This window comes from Nannospalax galili, unplaced genomic scaffold (assembly GCF_000622305.1).
Source record: "Nannospalax galili isolate Female #2095 unplaced genomic scaffold, S.galili_v1.0 scaffold85, whole genome shotgun sequence".
In the NCBI taxonomy this organism is placed as follows: domain Eukaryota; kingdom Metazoa; phylum Chordata; class Mammalia; order Rodentia; family Spalacidae; genus Nannospalax; species Nannospalax galili.
This window is the reverse complement of record NW_008358866.1, coordinates 6,772,603-6,796,392: the sequence shown is the minus strand read 5'-3', so window position 1 is coordinate 6,796,392 and position 23,790 is coordinate 6,772,603. Positions and strand designations below refer to the sequence as shown.

Sequence of the window (23,790 nt, the reverse complement as noted above, 5' to 3'; positions counted from 1 at the left end):
CTTGCTTTCTGTAGAAAGAACAGTAGTTCAAACAATGTGTTTATACTAGTGAAAACGAATGAACAGAAACATTTTGTTTTAAAACCCGTTTCCTATGAATTGTATGAAAAAGAGTATTGCCATGAGTGTCAGTCTCTTTGCTTTAGAAAAATATGTGTCGGGTGTGTATCCAAGTGCTTGCTTTACGTACAAAGAACAGTAGTTCGAGCAATTTGTTTACAATAGTGAAAAAATTGAACGGAAGCATTTTGTATTAAAATCCATTTCCTACGAATTGTATTCAAAAGACTTTTGCCATGACTGTTAGTCTCTTGGCTTTAGAAAAACTTGTCTCGCTTGTGTTTCTAAGTGCTTGCTTTCTGAGAAAGAACAGCAGTTCTAACTATGTGTTTATAATAGTGAAAATGGAAGAACAGTAGCATTTTTTGTTAAAAACCGCATCCTTCGATTTGTATGCAAAAGAGTATTGCCACGACTGTCAATCTCTTTGCTTTAGAAAAACATGTCTCGGTTGTGTATCAAAGTGCTTGCTTTCTGTAGAAAGAACAGTAGTTATAACAATGTGTTTATAATAGTCAAAACGAATGAACAGAAGCATTTTGCTGACTAGATTTACCAGAAGGGCAGACAGGGGGGATTGGATGAGGGTGCTGACAACACAGTGGACAGTGACAGGGATGGCAGAGTATGGAGCCTCTAGTGGGAGAGGAAGGCTGTCTATCTGACGAGTTTGTATTCATGCTCAGATGCCGAGGAGCTCAGAAGGTGGGCGACTGTGACCAGTGATAGTCATGCATATAGAGATTAGAAATGCATGTGAAAACGTCTCAATGTCAATTGCTTTGGAATGAATTCTTCTGTATGAAAAAAAAATTAAAAAAATAATGATTAAAAAACAAAAAAAAAATCTATTAAATTCACTTCCAAATCAAGAAATAAAATGCCAACATTAAATGGAGATACTTTTGAGATTTTGACAGGTGCACTATTTAACAGTCTAATTGAGGTATAATTGACATGCAATAAACTGCATATTTAAATTCTCCGGATTGGTGAACTTTGACAGCTTTCCGTGAAACTATTGCCTTAGTCAAAGTGAAAACATACCCACCAACTCAGCAAGTTTCCTTCTGCCTCTTTGTAATCTCTCCTTTCATCCCCCTTTCTCCAAGAAATCACTGATCTGGTTTTCATTACTGTAGCTTGGATTTTCTAGAATTTTATATGACCAGAATCTGATACTATGTTCCTTTTCATTTAGCGTCATTCACATAATCAGTGATTTTATAAATTTTGTGTAAAAATGACTTCCATTTATTTCTGAATAATATTTCTTTATATGCAATATCATTTGTCCCTCCCTCCTCTTTTTGATGGACATTTGCGTTTCTAGTTCAGGGTTATCACAAACCCTATGAACATTTATGTAAAAGTTTTGGCATAGATATTTGTATTCATTTTTCCTGGGTAAATATCTAGAAGTGAAATCAGTGCATTGGTATGGTAGGTGTATTTAAATTGTTAAAAACTAGCCAGGCATAGTGGCGCATGCCTTTAGTCCCAGCACTCAGGAGGCAGAGGCAGGCAGACCTCTGTGAGTTCAAGGCCAGCCGTAGCAAGTTCCATGCCAGCTGGGGCTACAGGGAACCCCGTCTCAAAAAGACCAAAAAACAAAACAAAACAAAAACAAAAACAAAAACCTCAAATAATTTGGGCTGTCGAGATGGGTTAGTGAGAAAAGTGCTTGCCACCAAGCAAGCACTTGGTGCTTCGTCAGAGTTTGATCCAAGTTCAATCCCTGGGATTCTCGTGGTGGAAGAAGAGAATCAACAACTTGTCTTCTGATCTCCACATGCCCATCCTGGCACACATGAGCATTCACACACACACTGTAGCCAGGCATGGTGGTCCATGCCTTTAATCCCAGCACTCAAGGCCAGCCTGGTCTACATAGTGAGTTCTGGGCTAGCTGGGGCTACGGGGAGACCTGTGTCAAAAAAAAAAGACCCCCCAAAAGCTCCTGTAATTTCCCAAAGTGGTTGTACTGCTTCATGTTCTTTATGGCGATGTGGAAAGTACAGTTTATCTTCATTCTTGCAATAACTGATACGATCAGTGTTTTCAATGTTAGCTATTCTAGTGAGTATAGCAATTTGGTTTTGTGTTCCATTGTCTCAATGACGAATGATGATGAATATGCTTTCATGTGCTTACTTGTTGTAATTACAGCAAACCAGCAGGCACACATCGGAGCATTCGTGGGCAAAGTGGGACAAAGGATAATGAAGCAAAGAAAAGGAAAAAACCTATCTCACTGGGCTAGAATGCCGTGATGTTTGGTGGCATAAAGTTATATAACATCTTATTCTTGTTATTATATAAACTAAAAATAATAACAAGTTTATTTTATGCTGAAAGGAAAAATATGGCAAAACTCATGTGTTGATTAGAACCTGAGAGTTAACATTTCTATAAAAAGTACCACAGTACATTAAAATTAATATATCCAAAAATGTTTATCATTAAACCAAATGGTATATATTATAAAACATCAAAAATCATTCACTAAATGGTACAACATAATAATCATCTGATAACATATTTAATATAATTCAATATTTTGTGTAATTCTTTTTAAAAATTTTTATTGAATTTTTGAGAATTTTATACATCGTATTTTGACCATATTCAGGTCCCCTTCCCTAATGTGCCCCCTCCCTTACTACCCTCCACTCAATTTCATGTCTTCTTTCATGTATTTTTTTAAAATCTATCAAGTCTAATTTGTGTAACCAAATGCCTTCAGTGTGGTTCCATAACCCAGAGCCTGGTCAACCTACACATCATCGCACCCTTAAAGAACACTGACTCCCTCTCCTAGCAGCTAACCATTGCCAATAGTTCCTCAGGAAGGGTAGGGGTTTCTTATCCACCTCCCTCTCCTCCAAGCTAGGAATTTGTCTGACTTTAGCTTACACAGGTCTTGTGCATGCTGTCACAATTGCTGTGAATTCATTTGAATAATTGCCCTGTTGTGTCTGGAAAACAGTTTCTTAGTAGAATATGACTCAATTTTATAAAACTTTGCAAATGGCTCTACTGCCTTAACAATTCCAGCTTTCTTTTTTCTCTTATTGCAGCAAATGTAAAGGCGTAGACTGCTGCCACAGGCTCTTTGGAGGCATCTGTGGGAAGTTGTAGAGAAAGAGAGACATCTGATTAAGCAGAGAGCCATAGATGTTTTGTCCTTCTGCTCTATTTTCATGAAAAGAAATATTTATTAGAAATGTTTAGGAACACACAGTGATTTCTTTTTCTTTTATAACTGTCTTTTAAAGTAAAATGATGTCAATCTGCAGTCTGTAGGCTAGAGCAGGAAATGCAGGAAGGAATGAAATTGTCTTTTCTATTAGACTCTGTCTTCATAGAGCATGATGCCTAGCAGTATGACATAGTATTTTATGTACAATATTGTTATTAAAATTGTCCTGAATATCATAGCATTTAATACATAGTAAACTCTCAAATGCTGTTAGGATTGAACATTGGACACAAAGCCCTGTACTCCGGTGAGTGGAACTAGATTCTCTAGGGCTTCAGCATCTGATTTCCAGACGGTTAGAAGATCACCTTAATGAAATCTTATGCTCTCTGGGATTTTCTGTGATGAACAAGGTAAACATTTGCACTGGAAACCACTGGAAGCATTTAAGCCAAACAAAAGGCTAATAAGAAGTTACCCCTCCTTAACTATAAAGCCAGACGATGTGGCTTCTCTGTTGACCAGACAGCTGTGAAAGCATTTTCCTCTTGAACTGTTCTGTTTCATTGACATGGGAGTCTTTCTATCACAATAACCTTTTCTGAATGATTTTTTTTTTCAAATTTACAAGAAAATTTTGAGCAGTTAACTCACAAAGCAGCAGCTTCTAGTAAGACAAAAGCTGCATACTTCAAACCTCTTAACTCTATGACCTTGGCAATTTATTTTGCTTTGGCTGGCTTATTTTTTTAACTTCTTTGTCTATAAAATAGAGACTCTGGTATTTTCTATCTCAAAGGATTAATTTAGAAAATGAGAAAACCACCATTTTCTCAAAGTCATTTGTCAAGATCACCAATAAATCAGTGTCAGTGTCACAGCTGAACTGGGATGAGGACTATTAAGTCTAAAACTTGATCTTCTAGTCCAGGCATAGTACTCAATCTCTTGAGGTAAGACATGGAGAAGCTTGTTTAATTACTTTGAAGCTTCAGCAAGTAACTGGAATTAAATCAGCCATTTTTATCCATTACCAGATTGTATCTTCCTAAGGAGAACCTGCCCAGAGTTCTAGTCCATCCAAAGCTGATAGCCCTCCTGGTTCAATATTATCAATGCAATGCAAGAATTCCCCAAAAGCGAATAAAGCTGTGCCATCTCCTGATTAAGAATGGAGCAAAGTGGGAAGGGCAGGTTTTAGCTAAACTGATACTAGGTGGATGGAAGGGCCTCAGAAAGAACTGATCAGATTCAATCTTAATTCACATGCTGTTGACTTTAAGTCCCAATGTGGATTTAACGGACTCAGAAACAGATGAAAAGTTATAAAATCTCAGTGCTTCGCAGGTTGCCAAGAGTTCCAGACAAAACTGCATTTCTCTAGTCCTCATGGAAAGCACTCTGTATTTTTCAACAATTGCTGAAACCATTTCAGGGTTTTCTTTGCAGCTTGATATCACAATTAGGGCACTCTCTTTTCCTCCCGTTTTTTCAGTTTTTCTCTCATATGTATGTATGTTCTTTATCATCTGTCCCCAACTTGGACCAGAAATGGATTACCCAAAGCATCCAGCTTACCTGTTCATCTTTTATGGCTCTGAATGTCTTTCACCTAGTTCAAAAATAAATTCTTTTCCCTTGTGTCTCAGTCATCCTCGAAGATTGATGACCTGCACCATTGAATATTTATATAGTTTAAATGTTCCTCGGGTTGCTAAGGACATTTCAAAGGGAGAGGTCCAAAGACATTTAAATTTCAGTAGCACTGAAATAAGCTAATAATTCCCAGTAGTGAATACTCACAGCATTACTTCCTACACTTCATTTTAGAATGTTTATCAAATGATAAGTTGAGTTAAACTAAAGCTATACTTCATATGTGTATGTGCTCAATGTCTGTGTTTGGCTGTGTGCAATCTTAAAGTCTCTTGCATATTTTTAAAGAAAAATTAAGATCAAAAGACAGTAGCACAAGAAAAAATAGTGTGCAAAACGCCCCAGGAAGGAAAACTTGCTGGGAAAACATAAATGTAAAAAAGATTTGACGGGCTTCCTAGCTCAGAAAGCATCAGGATTCAGGGATGAAGATGTTGTAAAAAGGCAGTTGTATTTCAATATGCTTTTAACACACTGAAAGGCTCAACTCTGTACTCAAATCAACATCTCAAGAATCTCAATGTTCTTATAAGCTTTTTGTTTTTCTGAAAATTTCAAAATACATTTTACTCTATTATTTTAGTCACTTAAATTAGATAAATTTTACAATTCGGTTTCAACTCTATCAACTTTAAATTTTACGTGTTAGTGAAATGCTTCTAAAAACCACATTACATCTTATCTGGATGTTTCATTTTGTTACATGCCACTGAAAAACCAGGAATCATAAATGCACCAGCCTTCTCTCTTTAATAATTCAGTAGCTTTCTGTAATGATGAAGTCATACTGATGAACTCAGTGGAAAACATTCACATTACTAAACACAGTCTAAACCATTTACTGCAAAGACCAGGCATAACAGAACACGAAAAATAAATTCTAACAGCTCAAAATATTTTGCTTTTTTTAAGCTCATGCACATTTCTCAGATGATAGCAGCAGTGTCTCCTTTCTTTTGTTGGAATACACAGCAGCTAGTCATACACTGGAGCAGGAACAAGAGATAAATGCTTTCCTAGTGAAGTCAAGAATTCCAGCATTCCATGTGCAGTGATGGGCAGGCCTCCATCATTCTGCATAAGCTCCCTCCTGGGACATCTGTCTCCAGACCTTGTTACTACACTGTCAATTTGTTCTTACCTCACATTGTTAATTCTTCAAAGGCTGTCAACTGGGCTGCGCTTTCCTTTTTTAGATTCACTGATAAGGCATGGAAGAAAACATCAAACACAATATAGAGAACAAAAATTATTCATAATTTTGTTTAACACCAAACAAATTCAAAATATAATACTTTCAATGTGATATTTTACATTTTTGAATTATGGTATAGTGGTAATTATTACATTTGACTATGTAAAACAACTTATTGAAGAACTGAGGAAAGGCCAATAAATGGTTTTCATAAATGTAGAGTGGGAACAAATTCTTAAAGGCCAGATATGAAGAAGTTAATTGGAAAACTGCTATTATAATGACAATGAAATAAAAATTCCCATTGTGGTTTAAAAGCTTTTATTTCTTTTGGTGTTTTGTTTTTCAGATTATTATAAATCAAAAGTCATGTTCAGGTTACATAATTACAGGATAATGTTTTCCAAGTTCATTGAAGGTGACATGACCTTCTACAATAGATAGCACAGGTGTTTTGAAATAAGAGTCTCACTTGGAATTTTTTATAGTGAAAGGATACAAAAGGTTAAGTGCCCCAAAAGATACCAGTTAAGAGATTTTGAAAGGTATCTAAAGATGGCCATATGCAGAGAGCTAATTTAAAAAATGGACATACTTTTAACATTCTAAAAGTTAACATATTTTTGTCATATGAATTCCTTAAAACCAATATTTTTAAACCTGGCAATTATCTTGCAAATAGTCAAAACTGTTATGTCCATGCTGTGACTTCCCCTTGCTGGATATGACCCATGTCAAGAATCTATCTGCCAGCTAGAAGGCTCTGAAGCAAAAAGAGAAGCCTGAAGCAGCTTGTGCAGGCATGAGCGTGGGGTTCAGTGAGACCATCAGTGTGGTGTGCAGGGCATCAGTGACCAGGAAGGAGACTGTGGGCACAGCCGTGTTCTTTGTGGGCCTCACTCCAATTTGGAAGAAACTGTATGTGTATAGCCCCATCCACACACCTTTAATAAAGCCTTGGTGGCTACTCAGCATGGTCAATCAGGTCCAGGCTTCTCTGCCCAGTAAGATTAAGAAGGGAATTAAGTGAGGAATGTAAGAGCTCTTGCTCTTTCAATGGTCATTTCACCAGACCTGGTGAATTTACTGCAAACACAGTGTCGAACAGTGCCAGTGTCAAGAAATAACCAGCTTTTGTGGGTAAAGAATGATGAAGCAATTATTCATGAATACACTGGACATTTTTGAATTTTAATGAAGAAATTATTGAAATGAGATTGGTATAATTTTATTCTATTAAAAATTCTCTAATATTCTTGTATCTCTTATGTTTAGGAAACAGAAATATTGACATATTTTTTAAACATATCATTGATTTGATCAAAATTTCATCAAGTTCTAGTAACTTACTATTGGAGGGAAGCTTTAAATAGTGCAGTAAGCAAAATTAGAATTAGAGTATTTGTTGTCACTGTAACTATGATAAGAAAATAGCATGTGACACAGTCATGAGGTATAGCCAAAGCTCAAGCCGTGTGTAAATTTACATGTCAAGTGTCTGAACATGCTATTTGTACCACTTTCTGTCTGAAAGAATGTAAAACTATAAAAATGATGAAACTAGCTAGGAAGGAGAAGACTCGCAAATTACTACAAGTAACAAAGTATGCGTAATAAAATACTCTACAATAGTATTCAGTAGAATTGAAGTTTATTACTTAAGGGAATTTTGATGTTCAATCATTCTCAAAGAGTTTGTAAAGATGATTAAATCCCAATGGAAACCTGAAAGGAAAAAGACAACAGTCATCACTGGAAACATAATACAGCTTTAACTCTTAGGTTTCATGTTCAGAGTGGAAGGCTCAAGTTCAAGACAACACAGTTTCTTTCTTTCTTTTCGTAGAAAGGTAGTATTTTTCATCTTAGAGTTCATCACTTGAAAAGCTGTGCATGGTCATAATGGTTATAAACTCAAATTAGTCACACATGCTGGAGTAAATTGCAAACAAAAAGCTTCTTCAATTACACAAGCAAAGATAAATGATTTCTTTTCCTTCTGCTGACATGAAAGAGAACGAGTTGTTTGTGAAAGACAGCATTTACCACTCTGAATTGGTTAGTGTGCACCCAGCACAAATAGTCCCAGAAAAGGTGCAGCGTGTCAGGAAAGAAGTCATGTACTCCAAAAATATGCTTTGAGAAAATTCAGGAATGCACACACATTCTGGAAGCAACACCCGAAGTGTGCCTTCCTGCGCAGGTTTCTCCCATTCCCAGGACAACTCCTCGGCTTCATCAAACTCTTCTCTTGGACACCATTCTAAATCACAACCCCATGACTGTGCTTCTCCACCTCAAATGTCTGTTTCCAAATAGTTCTCTCCATAAGTCTAGCTGAAAAATCATACCCTTCTCAGGTCTAGGAAACCCAGCTCCAGTCTGTGAGTCCCAACATAATCCACGCCTGCCTATCTCCACATTCATCCTCCAGACTCTCTTCTTAGAGCCTCCACCTGGTGTGTCCTTTCCCCTTCTCCTGGCTGACTCCTTATCACAGTTCGTTTCTTTTCTTTAGTATTTTATATTATTTGTACAGAGGAATGGATTTCATTAAGGACTTTTTTCATACATGAATACAACGTGCTCTGATCATATTTGCCCCCTTCATTGTCCCTGCTTCTCTCCCAGTGTCCCCCAAATAGTTCCATTTCTATGTGGACGTGAAAGAAAACTCAAAAGGTGTTGCATTTCAGTATTTGATCAAATCCCCCCTTCCTACTCATCTCAAGTGGGCTGCTTCTTTATTTTCCCTAGTTTTGGTCCCTTTTTATTTTCCAGAGCTGCCACCGTTTTCAGCTCTTTTCCTTACACCTTACTCCTTTGTGTACACACTGAAACCTAGATGCCCCCTGAGGGCAGAGAGCTTTGCCTGCCTCAGTTGTATCCCTGATGTCTGGTACGCAGCAAAAACTTAATAAAATACTTAATTCTGTCCCACTCTGCTCTAGGCTTCCTTCATTCTTATCAGTTCCAGGCAAAACAAACTCAGTACTAATTTATCATTGTTAGAATTGGTATGTAGTTACTACCTGCTAGGAACTGTAAGATGAAGCTACTGTAGCTGTTGTGTGCGGGATGAGTATGCTAAGTGCTATTATCACATTGTATCACCTCAACTACATGGACATACAGCTATTTGAATCCCTATTTCACAGGCAAGAAAGCAGAGACATAGAAAGAGCAGCGAGGAGTCTATACTTCTTGGTGTAAGAAATAATATCCACCCTACCACTAGCAGCAGAAGAGAGGAAAGAACATATGTTTAAGGGAGACCAAGACTGTTTGTTTGAAGATGTCAGTTAAGATGAACTTTGAGGGGGAAAAGGAGTTTTATGAATGGACAGCAGGAATTGGTGCAAAAGACCCTTTTAAGAGAGAACAATGATGGAACAAACCAAGGGAAAAAAGTAACACTGAGAGCACAAGACAGCAAAAGCACAGTTGTTGGAGCTTGTCCCATCTCCTAAGCCCACATTTCAAAGGTCCTTTCTTATCTCATGTAGGAACTTGTCTGGGGCTAAAAAATAAAATGAACAGGGATGAAATTTTGAATTAAGGTTTTTAAATTACCGTGATAATTACTGTGGACCTGTTTCCTAAGTTACTAGTGACATTCCCTTGTTTATTATGCTTCTTGTGACTATCCTCAGCAATTGGAGCCTAGATTTTCTGCTGACAAGCACCCTCAAAATATTACACTTTCATAGGGAGCTGTGAAAGCAGACTCTGAAAATGTCAGTGTATAAAAAAAGAAAAAAAAGAGGAAAGACCAGGCAGCAGACCAGCCAAGGCCAATGATTCGAATACAACTCTGCCCTCAAGGGGCTTATATTCTGACATAGAGATGATGGCTGGAGGAAATTCTTGCTAGAGGAAACACAAAAAGTTAGAGCTCTCAAATTCTGCAAAATAAAATTATTTAAAAAGTAATTCTGGACTAGATAGATGGCTTAGTTAGGTAAAGCGCTTGCTGTGAAAGCATAAGGACATGAGTTAGGGTTTCCAGCACCTACATAAAACCCAGCACAGCACTGCACATCCATAAACCCAGTGCTAGGGTTCAGCAGGAGGACAGGGAGATGGACTGACTCCTGAGGCTCCAATGGCCACCAGAAACAGTGAGCTCCAGGTTCAGTGAGAGACCCTGTCTCAAAACGTGAGGTGGAGAGCAGTAGAGGAAAGCACTTGATACTGACCTCTGACCACCACATATGCATGCACAGGCAAGTACACCCACACACCTGTGTACACGTGTGCATACACAACACAAACATATACACATACACATCACACACGCACACCCGAATCTTTTAAATAAAAATTAATTCCAATGATTATTTAAATTATAATATTTCCAAAAGTAATTATGCAGAACTTTCAAGACTAAAATCAATACATTTCTGCAATGAATACTTACAAAATAGAACAGGAAGAAGCTCATTTAAGCTTATTAATTAAAATATTTTGGTTTTTTGTGTGTGCATGAGTATACTGCCTGCATGTATATAAGTGCACCTGTGTCATGCAATGCCCACAGATGACAGAAGAGGGCATCAAATTCTCCTTTTAGCTGACATGTGGGTGCTGGAAACCAAACCTGGGTCCTCTGCAAGAGCAGCCAATGTTCTTAGCCATTGTGCCATCTCTCCAGCCCTCATTTGAACTCATCAATGCGGGTACCAAGAATGCCCTCGGTGAATAATTCAACTCAGTTTTCACTGTTCATGTTCCCTTCCTGAGGGTTTCTGTAATGAAAGTTTTTGAGCTGGAGAAATTTAACCTTTTTCCTCTTTCAGTAGGAAGCAATTTCTTTTAATTTTCCTTACACATTCCTATCATCTTCCCCTTAGGAGTATTATCTAAATTCCTATACAACTAAAGTTATGTGCGCACGTGCACACACACACACACACACACACACACACACACACAGAGCCTTCGCAGCTTGTATTAGAAAAGAGCTCAGTATAAGGCATGTCCACAACTCTCACTTATTTGTCCTATCAAAGACATATAAAGTTTTTCACTCATCTACTTTAGAGAGCTTGACATTTATCTTCATTTTATGAATCTGGGCCCTGGAAAACTGGGGGCTGCTACAAATGTGAAGAGACATTTATCTCTCTCTCATTAATATGTATGATGAATTAGGTGCTGATAATCATGCCACTGTAGAGTGCTAACAGTGCCTTAGAAAGCATCAAATGAGAGAAGGATGACTCCTATAGCGTATTCTCCACTCCTTCATCCCTGGGCACATAGTGCCAGATCACAGTACTCCTTGTCACAGAGCCTGGATATTGCTCAGATTCGTTCCCTGCATAATGCTCCAGGCAGTCACTCTCTTAAAAGAAAACATTTACTATGTATGACTGACCATCCTCTTAGTACATAGAATGTATCCTGTCATTCAAGGCACTTTGGGAAGCTACAACCTATTTTCAGCTGCTGTAGGACCTATTATTTGGCAAAGTGCTTTTTAGTACCTTGAAACACTATAATAGTTTAAAAGCATTACAGCAGTTTATAAAATAGATTGTGTAGGAGCAGCTTTTGCCTGGGCCATGCATTTCCTGCTCTTCACTGTCCCACCCTACACCTCAGCACTGCGCGTTCTGACTCATTCACTCTGGGAGGCCCTCCTCCGAGTCCCAGTCCCTTGGAAGACTCCACAGCCTCTCTACACTGTAGATTAAGGGCATCTTGAGACCCATTCTCAGGCCACTGTTCTCTCTACCTACTCTGCAATTATTCTCACCTACACCCAAGACTTCATGCACACTGTTTCATCATTTAGGTCCCCTGCCCAAACATCTGCTCCAAACCTCCCAACTCTTGATTGGAGTTTTGACTTGCACATCTCGCCGTCCCCACAATTTCAGTGAACGAATTTCTTTCTTTTCATTAAACTTCCTCATCTTTCTTATCTTTTCCCCTCTCTGTATTAACAGCATCACTGTCTTCCAATTACATAAGCTGAAAACTCTGAAATGGCATTCAGGTCTTTCCCCTCCTCCAGATCTCCACTACCCTCATTTGGGTTTTTGCTTGTGCTCACTTTAATATCTGGCAAGCTTCTTTAAACTATTCTTCCTGCTTCAACCTTTCTTTTCTAAGCCACTCACAACCTTAAAGTTCCCCACCTCCCATAACATCACGAAGGTATATTTTTTTGGCAAGAGTGATCATTTTGTCTTTTACCCCTTCTAACCTCCAGATTTGTAATGTCTTGACATCACCTTTAAAATAAAGTCTAGGGACTGGCAAGATGGCTCAGCAGTTAAGAGTACTGGCTGCTCTTGCAGAGGACCCAGGTTTGGTTCCTAGCACCCACATAACAGCTAACAACCATCCATAACTCACACCCTTCTGACCTCCACAGGCATTGAATGGCGTGGGTGCACTTACACACATGCAGGCAATACAGTCATACACAAAATAAAAATAATAAATAAAAATATATTAAAAAAGAAAAAATATAAAATATTTTTAAAAGGATACAATTTTAGAAAAGGAAAAATGGGGGGGTCAGTAATTAAAATTACTACAACTGACTTCTGAGAAAGACAGTATTCTGTACCAAACTGACACATAAGCAAGAACTACCAAGGAAATTAAAAGATAATAAAATACACACATCATTTGGCTGGACATGACTTGAATATCACTGTTCAATTTTACCAACGCCCACCACTTAACTGGAAAAACCCTGTTTGGTTTTGATTTTTTTTAAGTGAAAATGAAAATAGAAAAAAAAAGAACAAAATATTTCCCAGTAAACGACTCCAAAATTGTACAGCTGGTTATGACAGTATTAGTTTCTTGAGCTCCCAGAGTGAATAAAGCTAGCCTGCATGCATCAGAAATGTGTAATTAACATTTAAATAGAGGAAGAAAGCTGGCGAGTGAAGTAAGAGAAAGGCATTTTCCTAGGGCTGAGGAGAAAGCAAGCATTTCAGACAATCGTCTAGTCTACAGTCAGGGTAACAAAGCTATTATCATTCTGCTACTCACCCGCTTGCCTTTAACTGGTGCCATCTACCAGAGAAAACAGCAGGTTAAGTCTTTCTTCATGATTTTAATTACAAAGGATGTAAAGGCTGCTCTTTAATTTTACTTTTTAAATTATCCAGGCACCCAAATTAAAAGATTAAAATTTGAAGCAAATTTCTATCAGTTGTACAATCATGATAATTAGAGATTGATAGGCTTTTCCTAACAGTCTCCCTGTTTATGGATTTCCCTATTGATATCCTTGTTTGTGGATATGGCTGAGCAAGTTGAATGTGGAAAATACCGCTTTACTCCAAAAAGCTATTAAATGGTCTCTTTGAGTGAGGCAAATTTTCCACATAGGTTTCACATTCCGGGAAAAGTATCAAATGTGTTCTCATTGGACAGCTGTGTAATGAAGCATAGAGCTTGAAAGGTCTGTCAAGAGTCACACAAACTTACCAGAAAGACACTTTTCCTCCCAAATGGAGCAATATATTAGACTGTTGCTTTTATTTTTTTTAAGTGAATATTTCTGAAGAATACAACTGTGAAGTCTGAAAAGGTAGTATGTCATGAAATGAAAATCTGTGCCTAGAAAATCAACAACAGGGCAAAAACCACGGGGCTGTAGGTTCAACTACCTTCTTCAGCTCTTCTCTTTGCACCTTCCCTCAGTTTCTTTATTTGGCATCTTTAAAGAAACATTCTAAGTCAGTGTAGCAGGTTGGGAAAACACCTGGAGTCATTCAGTGATCTTTCCATATTGCCTAAACCAGGAGTCCGTAAATTATGGCTCATGCATCAATATAACATCCTGTGTGTCTTTGAAGATAAAACTTTATTGGAGCATATCACACACATCCATTTATGAACTGTGTATGGCTGTTTTCTCACTAGAGTAGTGATGTGGTTGTGGCAGGGATTAGAAGAGCCCCCAAACCTAAAATATTTACTGGTCCTTCATAGAAAAAGTAGGCCAGTTTCATTTCTTATTTTTTAGATGAAAATTATATTTTTGGACATGGTCTGCTGTTCTCCATTCTGACCCATTAGATCTTTTTTTCACCTACTTTACCCAAAATATTCCATTTTTAAATTATCTTTTTTCCAACTAAATATACCATCTTGTGTTGGCATATATTTAATTTTTAAGTTACTATCACAATTAGTTTTATTCCAAAACTTACTAAACTTGAACATTGAAAAGGTCATTTATGGCCCAGTTTCTGCATGGGTCAAGCCATGGAATAATCAACTCAATAATGATGAAAAGAAGTAACTGGAAGGAACTTAAAGATTTATTTAAGCTTTAAAGAAAGTGCTAAAGAGGGAAAAGAAGAGTATGCTTTTAATGAATACTATAAAAATGTTATCTTCACCCCAGAATCATTGCCCTTGCCATCCTCCTAGATCAGCTGCTGTGGTGCCTATAATGGCATGTCACTCAGATCTCTCTTCTAGGTGTCAAGCCCTTTTTGGAAACTGTCAAAAAGAGCTCTTTGTGTAGTGCATCCCACATCTAATGATGGTTGATATGGAGGTTTGACTCTGTTGCCTCTAAAGGGGACAATCCCCAAAGGCCTTGCTGGTTCCAGAGCTCCTCATGTGATTTGTTGAGCACTGTTGGTGGAAGGGACTCCTGATGCCTCACACATGGTTGAGGAGCTATTGCTAGTTGATGGCTACTGAGGGAGGAGAATCACTGTTCTTTGAGAAAACAATCATTAATGGATTGGGCATGCACCAGTGGATAAACCCACACCCATGGACAGCACTAATGGGACTCAGTGTATTGTCTCAAAAATTAAAAACAAACAAACAAACATTAATTTGGAGGGAGATGTGTTGAGGGGAGTTGGGGGGTATTGCTTGCATGTATATGAGTGTACCATGTGTGTGCAGTGCCCTTAAGAGGCCAGAAGAGGGTGTTGGATTCCCTGGAACTGGAGCTACAAACAGTTGTTAGCCATCACGTGAGTGCTGGGAACTGAACCTGGGTCCTCTGCAAGATCAGACAGTGCTCTTAACTGCTGAGCCATTTCTCCCACCCCCTTTAAAAAATTTATTAGCCAGGGTCTCCTGTATCCTAGATTGTTCTTTCACTACTATGTACTTAAGGATGACCTTGAACTTTTGATTCTCCTGCCTCTACTTCCCAAGTACTGGGATTATAATGTATACCCCACATTCAGTTTATTCAGTGCTGGCTTGAACCCAGGGCTTCAGTCATGCTAATCAAGCACTCTACCAAATGAGCTCCATCACCATTTCTCTCTTTTTATAATTTTGAATTTTGTTTGATATAAGTATAGTTAGCCCTATTCTCTTTTGAGTTCCCTTTGCATGGAATATCTTTTACTATATGTTCATGTGTGTCCTTAAAGAGAAGGCGAATCTTTTATAGACAGCATATAGTTGGGCTTGTTTTTAAATCCATTCAATAGCTTGGTGCCTTTTGACTAGAGAATTTATCACATTTACATTCAAGATGATTGATAGGTAAGGATTTATTGCTGTTATGGTATCTATACAGTGACAAAGGAGTCAGCTCATCAAGAAAACATAAGGATGTAAATATACACACCGAACACTTAAGCATGTGAACAAATATTTAATAGATCTGATTACAGTAATACAGTAATAGGAGGGAATTTCAATAATCCACTTTCAACAATGTATAGACCATGTAGACAGAAAAACAAGAAAATGTGGGATTTGAACTGTGCTTTAGACTAAATGAACCTAAGTGACATAAGCAAAACATTCCACTCAACAGCAACAGAATACACATTGTCAGGAACTTATGAAACATTTCCCAGGATACACTGGACACAAAAGAAATCTTACTTTAAAAGTCTTTCGGTTTTTTAAAATTTAAAAAACTGAAATCATAACAAGTATCTTTTCTGTCTACAATATTACAAATCTGCCCTAGTTAGCTTTCTATTGCTGCAGTGTGGGAATGACTTTCACAATATGGACATGCTCTGGACAAACGACTTTTACCTAATCTTGCAACCAAAAAGTTAATCTTATCTTGTTTATAATGTAGCCAAGCTTACTGTACCATGTGCTCCTCTTGGAACCTGAGCATATGACCTTAGTCCCTCATGAGTTAGGCCCAGAACAATGTACGTACAGGTGTGTGTATGTGGCGAATAGCAAAGGCATAGGAAACAATGGGGATGTGAAGATTATCCCATTTGTGTTGTAAAAAATAGATGAGATTCAACTGATAATGTGTGTGGGGGTGTTAGTCTAGGTTTAGGTATCAGAAAGGGTAAAATTCTCTAAGCTAAGTGTCTAACTTTTACTTCTCCATTTCATGCTGGATATACTGTTTCAATAAAACGAACAGTTGGCCCCTGTTCAACAGCACAGTTTCAAGAGAATTCTGAAAGAACAGATCCTCAACAGTTCAGACCCACTCTTGCCTTGAAATGGATGCTAAGAGTCAAGCTGTTTTTATTAATGCAGAGCCATAATGTGATGTCATATAGGAAACACCCTACTGTGATAAAGCACTGACCAAAACCAACTTAGGGAGGGAAGGGTTTATTTGGCTTACATATCCTCATCACAGTTCATCCTTGAAGGAACTCAAGGGCAGGATCTTGGAGGGAGGAACTGAAGCATAAACAGTGGGCTGGGCCATCCCACATCATTCAACAATGTCTCATAGACATGTCCACAAGCCAATCCAATAAAGGAAATTTCCCAGTTGAGGTTCCCTCTTCCTAAGGTGTCTCCAGTTTGTGTCAAGTTGCCAGAACCAACCAGCATAGAAATGAAAATTTAGAAAGGAAAAAACTTAGAAAATTCACAAATGTGTAGAAATTAAACAACATGCTCCTGAACACCAAAAGATCAAAGAAAAAAAAAATCAGAGGGAAGTCAGAAAACATATTGAGAGAAACAACATATTGAAATTTATAAGGTGCAGCAAAGGTTTAAGACAAAAGTTTATAGAAGTGATGACCCAAAAAAGAATAATCATCTACATACATAAGGTTATACATCAAAGAACTTGAAAAGGAAGAATGAAGGAACTGAGCCTAAAGTTAGTAGGAAATAATAAGGATCAGAGCACGAAGTAAATGAAATGCAAGTAGAAAAAAAGAACAGAAGAGATCCATAGAGCGAAGAGTTGCTTTTGTGGAAAGACAACTTTTACCAATAAAACTTTAGCTAGCCTAAGCCCAGATTTCAACAAGATATCCTGACTCAGAAACTCTTATGTCTCCATTTTCTGTTGCTTTCTGTTACATGTTCAGGGATTGAAAATTTGCCTATACAATTTAAAGATTTCACCTTGATTTTCTTTCATAATAATTCTAATTACATATTCTGAAAAGCTGTTTAATAAGAAATGGGGGCAGGGGAGTAAGGTATAGAAAATTCATGGAGTATTATTGGAAAGCTTACCACTGAAGAAATGTTTCCTTCACTCTCTGGAAGATCTTCTTTCCAGTTATCTATTCATTGTACTCTATGGAAAAAGAAAATAAATTTACCTTTTAAAACACTTTCTAACAAAACTCAGTGAAAATGTATCCAGTTTCTAAAAGCATTTACCACGAAGTACCCATAAATACACAAAAGAGTTGTATTCTAGGATTTTAATGCTACTGCTAATTTAATATTTTGGGGTCAAGTAAAAAATGCAGCATAAGATCAGGGTGACTCTGATAAAGAGAAGATCAAGTGTTTGAGGGAACCATGAGGCTAGTTGTCCAATGACCTCCTAATCCCAGGGAATCTTCTGATGGGCCAGGAGGAGTGCCTTTTCTGTCACTCATAGAAAATAAGCAAGCCCCTTTGTGAGAGTATTGTGGTTAAATAATAACATAAGCTTCATATTTTATTTCTTTTTCTTTTCTTTTTTTTTCCTTCTAAGACAGGGTCTTCCTGTAGCCCCAGCTAGCCTGGAACTTGCTATGTAGACTAAGCTGGCCTTGAACTTACAGAGATTCTCCTGCCTCTGCTCCATCTGCCTCCCGAGTGCTGGGATTAAAGGCGTGCACCACCATACCCAGCCCACACTGTCTTAAATCCCCAAGTGGGGGGTTGGAAATCCTTAACACTTCCCTGACAATATTGTGATTATTGTTTTTAAAGCCAATCTTAGTCTCAGTAGTGAGGTTATAAAAGTGTATCTTAGAAACAAGAATAATGAAATCTGTTATGTTTCCAACTTGTACTTGAATTCTGATATCTGTGATAAGTAAGGTTTGAATTCCCACTGTCCGTCCCTGAAAGAACCTAGGGCATCTATCAAATAAGTGAAAGCACTTGCCAGCAGCACTCCAATTGTAAACAGGAAATTGTCCACCTCTTGGATAATAAATGGCCTCCCGCCTGTTCAAAATGATGGCAAATTTACAATTAGGTTTCTTTTCAGAACAGTTACAGTTGAAATTATCTTATTTCATTAGACAGACTTTATCTGTGTAATATATTATCTTCCTTGCTTTATTAAGTTGAATTCTTTTTTTGTCTACCCACCAGGATAATTTTTACCCTTTATTAAGAAAAATATAACTAAAATAAGGAGAATATCATGCAAAAATAAATCAGGTAACAATAGAATTAACAATTGTTTCTTTACTTGTTTCTGTCCCCCATAAAGGTAAAGTATTGATCTTTTTCATCATTCTATCTTTAGTGACAGACACTTATAGCATAACAAATAGTAATTATTTGCTAAAGAATAAAGACAAGGAGACAGCAAATACATGGGCAATCAAACATATTTTCTTAACATTTAGGACTTTTAAAAAGTGTTTTAATTTTGATACATTTGATTAAAAATGTTATATCAAATGAAATAATATATATTTCTGAATGATTAATGTGTCTTTAAGAATTTTTTTTCAATGTTGAGAATTGAACTCCGAGCTCTATGCATGCTAGGCAATTGCTTTTGTGCTGAGCTACATCTCCAGCAGGCTGATGTACTAGGATCTAGCAGGGATGGTTGGATTATTAAGTACAATAGTTCCTTAACTGAATAAATTCCTCATGAATATTGTGCCCATTCAATGAACAAGGAATAGAAAGTCTATAAAAGAAATCTAAAAGGAAGAGGTAGTAGATGAACAGCCAAGTTAAACCAGAACTAAATACAGTTGCTAGATCATATGTACAGAAAGGATTCATGTCTTCTTTTAAATTGTAACTAAAAGAAGTTTCAGCACAGGGTAGTTGCTAAGGCCCCTGCTCATCAGCTTGGCATTTGCTGTTTTGCTCATAAGCACTATATAAAAAGTGATGACTGATGATATAACATATCATAATCTTTGAAAGAAAATATATAATATAATTTAATGCTTTGTCTATTTATTTATTTGTATTTTATGTGTATGAGTATTTTCCTGCATATATGTAAGTGTACCCATGCATGAAATGCCATGGAGGTCAGAAGAGGGCATTGAATCCCCTGGAACTGAAGTTTCAGACAGTTGTTAGCCACCATGTGGTGGGAAGTTAATGGATGACATATGAAGTTAATATGGCATGAAAGAATTCAATTCAATTATATGGAGGTAATCAACAGAACTACAGCTAGAACCTTGCTGAATGGACTACTTCAGGGAAAGACCCATTAGAGGTGGAGCTGGGGTAGGAAAGTCAATTATTCTTTCTTTTCATTTTATAATGCTGTGTGTACCTTTTGATATTTTCTTACCATGTGGGTACATTATTCCCATTATATAAAAAGCTAGACAATTTATATTAACTAGCTGAGTATTCATGTCAGTGCTGCCAACCTAAACTGCATTCTTCATAAGGATAAAATGAACATAGTCATACATGTAAAAGTAGAAGGCGATGCAATACCACAGGAATCCTACTAGTATTACTGCGACCAGTATCAGCATCACGATTCCAAACAGGTCAACTGAAACACATGAGGGAAACCTATATTAAGAACAGATTAGAAACTTCTTATATTTCTAACTTTTCTAGTATCATGCTCTCTGATTTTTAGAAACAACATTGTCAAACCATTGTTGAAAATGGCAATACAGTAAAATGCACCACATATTTCAATAAAATTTCCATGAACACATAATCACTAACATGAAAATCTTCTGGGTTGCAAAAAGAGGTAAATTGATAAACAGACCACTGGTTTATTTTTTTTCTTTTATTTTGCCTTCTATTTCATTTCTGGTACTTTCTCAACAGACAAGATAGAAGGTACCTGGGGTTGTTCTTTTTGTGAAGGTGCACAGAGCTAGCATGGAGTGGTTTGCTGTTTGGGTGCCAGCAACTCACTATCAAAGAGACAACTCATACTTGCTTGGAAAAAGATATTTCTACTTCTGGTAAACTTCCCCCCCCCCATTCAGTACCATATAGCTTATTAGCCTGGTATACAGTAAAATGAAACTAGAAGAGAAAGCATAAAATAGGAAACCAGAGTTTCTGTTCATAAAAATGCAAAGTGCTCCTCTTTGGAAGCTTTGATTACAGATGACTTAAATATACCCCTAGATTGGAGGGCAAAATTGTATCTTTTCACTTCAGTTAAGGAAAAAGCCCAGACAACTGGTTAGATGGAGCTGTCTCAAAAGGGTAGGGTGCACCTAGAAAGTCATCTGTTTTGACTTTTCTGGAAAATTCATTGAAAAATACTGTTACATCTTTCTGCTTTAGAAACTACCACATAATGCCAAAATTTGGCATTACAAATATAAAGATTCTTTGATGGTTGATATTTTCTCAGACCTCAAGAGTCATCTTTCTGAATGGCAATTTTCAATGTGGATTATATTAGCTGAGGAAATACTGTCCTAACACTACTGGGATCAGTATTAGCATGTATACACACATATATAAACATACATACATACATACATACATACGTACATACATACATACATACAATACACTCTCTGAGTTCCTAAAACATCACAACACAAACATCCTTTGACTAGGTTATTAATATCATACATCAGAGATTTTTGCAAATGAAATCTAATCTATTAAGCATTACTGGAAGATTTCTGCCTGACTCAATCTGAAGTAACAGCCCTTGTAACAACCAGTGAGACTAGATCAGGGAGAGGCGTTGAAGAGAGGCCCTGGACTGGAGTGCTTTACTAAAGCAAATACAACACCTAAAATCCTTTAAATGTACCATATAACTAGTATTTGCAAATCAATTGAAATGACATACATTAAAATTTAAATAAGGAGAACTCACCTCTGCAGTTTGCCCAAAATATAGAATTGAATTGACAATTGGCATATGGAAAACAATATTTTTTGCAAATACCTTCTTCTCTGCACCAAATACACTGTATTTGGAAAAATAAAAAATAAAAGAATATTCAATAAATAGCAGCCACCCTCAACACTTTTTCTAGAAGTCATTAGTGGCCTGTCAAGATCCTCTTCACTAGCCCCATGTCCCCAAACCTCAGTGCAGTGAGTATTGGCTGCCTATGCCTCACAAGTTCCCTTCTGGAACGACGGCCCAGGAGGATCATCTTGCCCTTAAGATTCCTATCCTCATAGGCCAGAAACTGATTAATACAGAGCTCCAAACAGTGAGCATCTTTCTTTCCATTAATGAGCAACTCTGCTATGTGACTTTTTACCCACAGGCTGCCCATGGGTCAGGTTAAATGCAGACTCCAACTGAAACCTCTCATCTTCTCTTGGCTCTTTCCTCTTTGCAGAATCTTTCATTCTTTCATGAGATTTTTATTAAAGCTCAGTCACTCAGCTATCACATGCACCTGGATTCTTTTCTCAGATTCTGCATTTTAGGAACTAAGCCCCAAACTCTGTCTCATGAAGTAGTGATAAGGATTGTATTAGTGTTTAAAATGCTCCAACATTTTCCCCAAGCCCCTTGCCTGCAGCATCCACTCTTTCCTCTGGGAGAATCTTCCCCTTTTCCATGTGGCCCTGGTGGTGCTGTCAATCAACTTTATCTCGCTTCCTTACACCTTCTGCTCATTGATGGTCAGACAAGTATGTGGAAATATTGAAACTGAATTCTAAGCCTCTTGTTAAGGTAAATGACAGAAAAGCACAATGATGAAAACTATTGTATGAGGTTAGATCAGAATATGGAAGAGAAGAGATGGCAGTGATGAAACGGCCTTCACAGAGGGCTTACCATGTGACAGTGTGGTTTAACTCTTGCATATGTATCAATTCATGTCATCCTCATGACAATCCTCTGAACTAGGCATTAGTATGTACACTGTTAGTGGACAGTAAGGCATAAACAATTCAATAACTTGTATAATATGATCACAAAGCTAGTAAAGAGGGCAGCCAGGTTCTGGGTTTGTAAACAGTTCTGGGAGACTGGTCTTAGATCTACCCCAATCATTTCTTGCTGTAGAATTCTGAATCTAGCAGAGGTAATTCACCCAATGCAAAGTATCATCTCTTAGGCACTGTCCCAAAACAGGAGTTATGTCACAGATCAGCTTTTGTTTTTGAAGTAAAGCTGCTTCTTTTTTTTTATTTCTTTTTAAAAAAACATTGTCTTTTTTTAATTGAATTTTTGTGTATTTCATGCATAAAATCTTTATATTCCCTTCCCCCTTCCCCTTTGGCACCCTGCCATAGCCGCCCCCCCACACTGGAGTTCATACATTCTCAGACCAGCTTTTGTTTCATGCTTGTCAAGATCAAAGGCCAAATTAAGTTCTTAAAGAAAATCTTATACTGATGCAACTTGGGTCAAACGGACCTTGTTATCTTAGGCTCCGGCCTAACGACTGGAACTACAAAGTCAAAGCCCCAATTCAAGGATGAGAGCCTACTGCTGGCCTTGGCTATTAGTTCTCAGAGATTCAAAGAATTAAGTTCATGCCATAGCAAACTGTTAAGAGAGATAAGTTGTCAGAATAAACCTGAATCCAAAAGAATGGAATTTGTGGTTATTTAAAGTGCTAAGCTGATTCCCAGGACCCAGTAACTATAACAGGTCTATAGTGGACGAGCTCCTAAAGCAGCAAACACATTCCTCAAAGGAAACTTTCTCTCCTGTGCCCGTTTCTGGAAAAGGGAGCTCCTTAAGAAGCCAAGCCTGGGTAACCAGACACCTGGCGACCAATGAACTCATTGCTTGGCCAGGGAAACTCAAGATGAAAGCATGGCATAGACTCAATTTGTTACAGTATCACTAACCACTATCTTCTTTTATGAATGAGAATTTTCACTATTGTTATCCTGATTTTTTTTTCTTTTCTGTTCTTTTGTGGGCTTTAGGGAGTTGGTTTAATTGATTGTATAGCTGACTTGATGGAACACGGACCGTCAAGCACCGTATATGAACACAAGAATAGTACACGTCTCACTGAGACTCTAGACTTAATGCTGAGGGCAGAGCTCACAGTGACTATGGGTAAATCTAATTTTTACTGAGGACTAGTATCATTATTTTGACTGGGACATTTTTTAAAACTATGAGGCTAGATTAAATGTGCATCCTGAAAGGGCAAAGTTTGAAATGCAATAGATTGGAGTAGTTGTTTTTTTTTTTTTTTTTTTTTTTTTTTTTTTTTATGTTTGCCCATCTCGTGTTGCGATTCTTCTTTTGATAATCATAACCTCTGTACTTGTGGGCATCTTCACTCAACTCTGTGTGGACTTATAGCTGTCAATCAGCCTTTCTCTGCGCCTTTCCTACAACTAGAGTACTCAT

General features: G+C 37.5%; 1 protein-coding gene across 1 annotated transcript in view; it reads right to left on the bottom strand.

Annotated features, from left to right (window-relative positions):
- The window catches only part of LOC103725247, a 128,321-nt gene that overhangs the window by 91,915 nt on the left and 12,616 nt on the right, over positions 1-23,790 (bottom strand). Inside the window, exons 3-5 of the mRNA XM_008822581.1 lie at positions 21,325-21,418; positions 19,926-20,013; positions 18,308-18,470 (exon numbers count right to left, since the gene is read on the bottom strand). Of these exons, the coding sequence (XP_008820803.1) occupies positions 18,308-18,470; positions 19,926-20,013; positions 21,325-21,418 (345 nt within the window). The remainder of the gene's footprint in view (positions 1-18,307; positions 18,471-19,925; positions 20,014-21,324; positions 21,419-23,790) is intronic.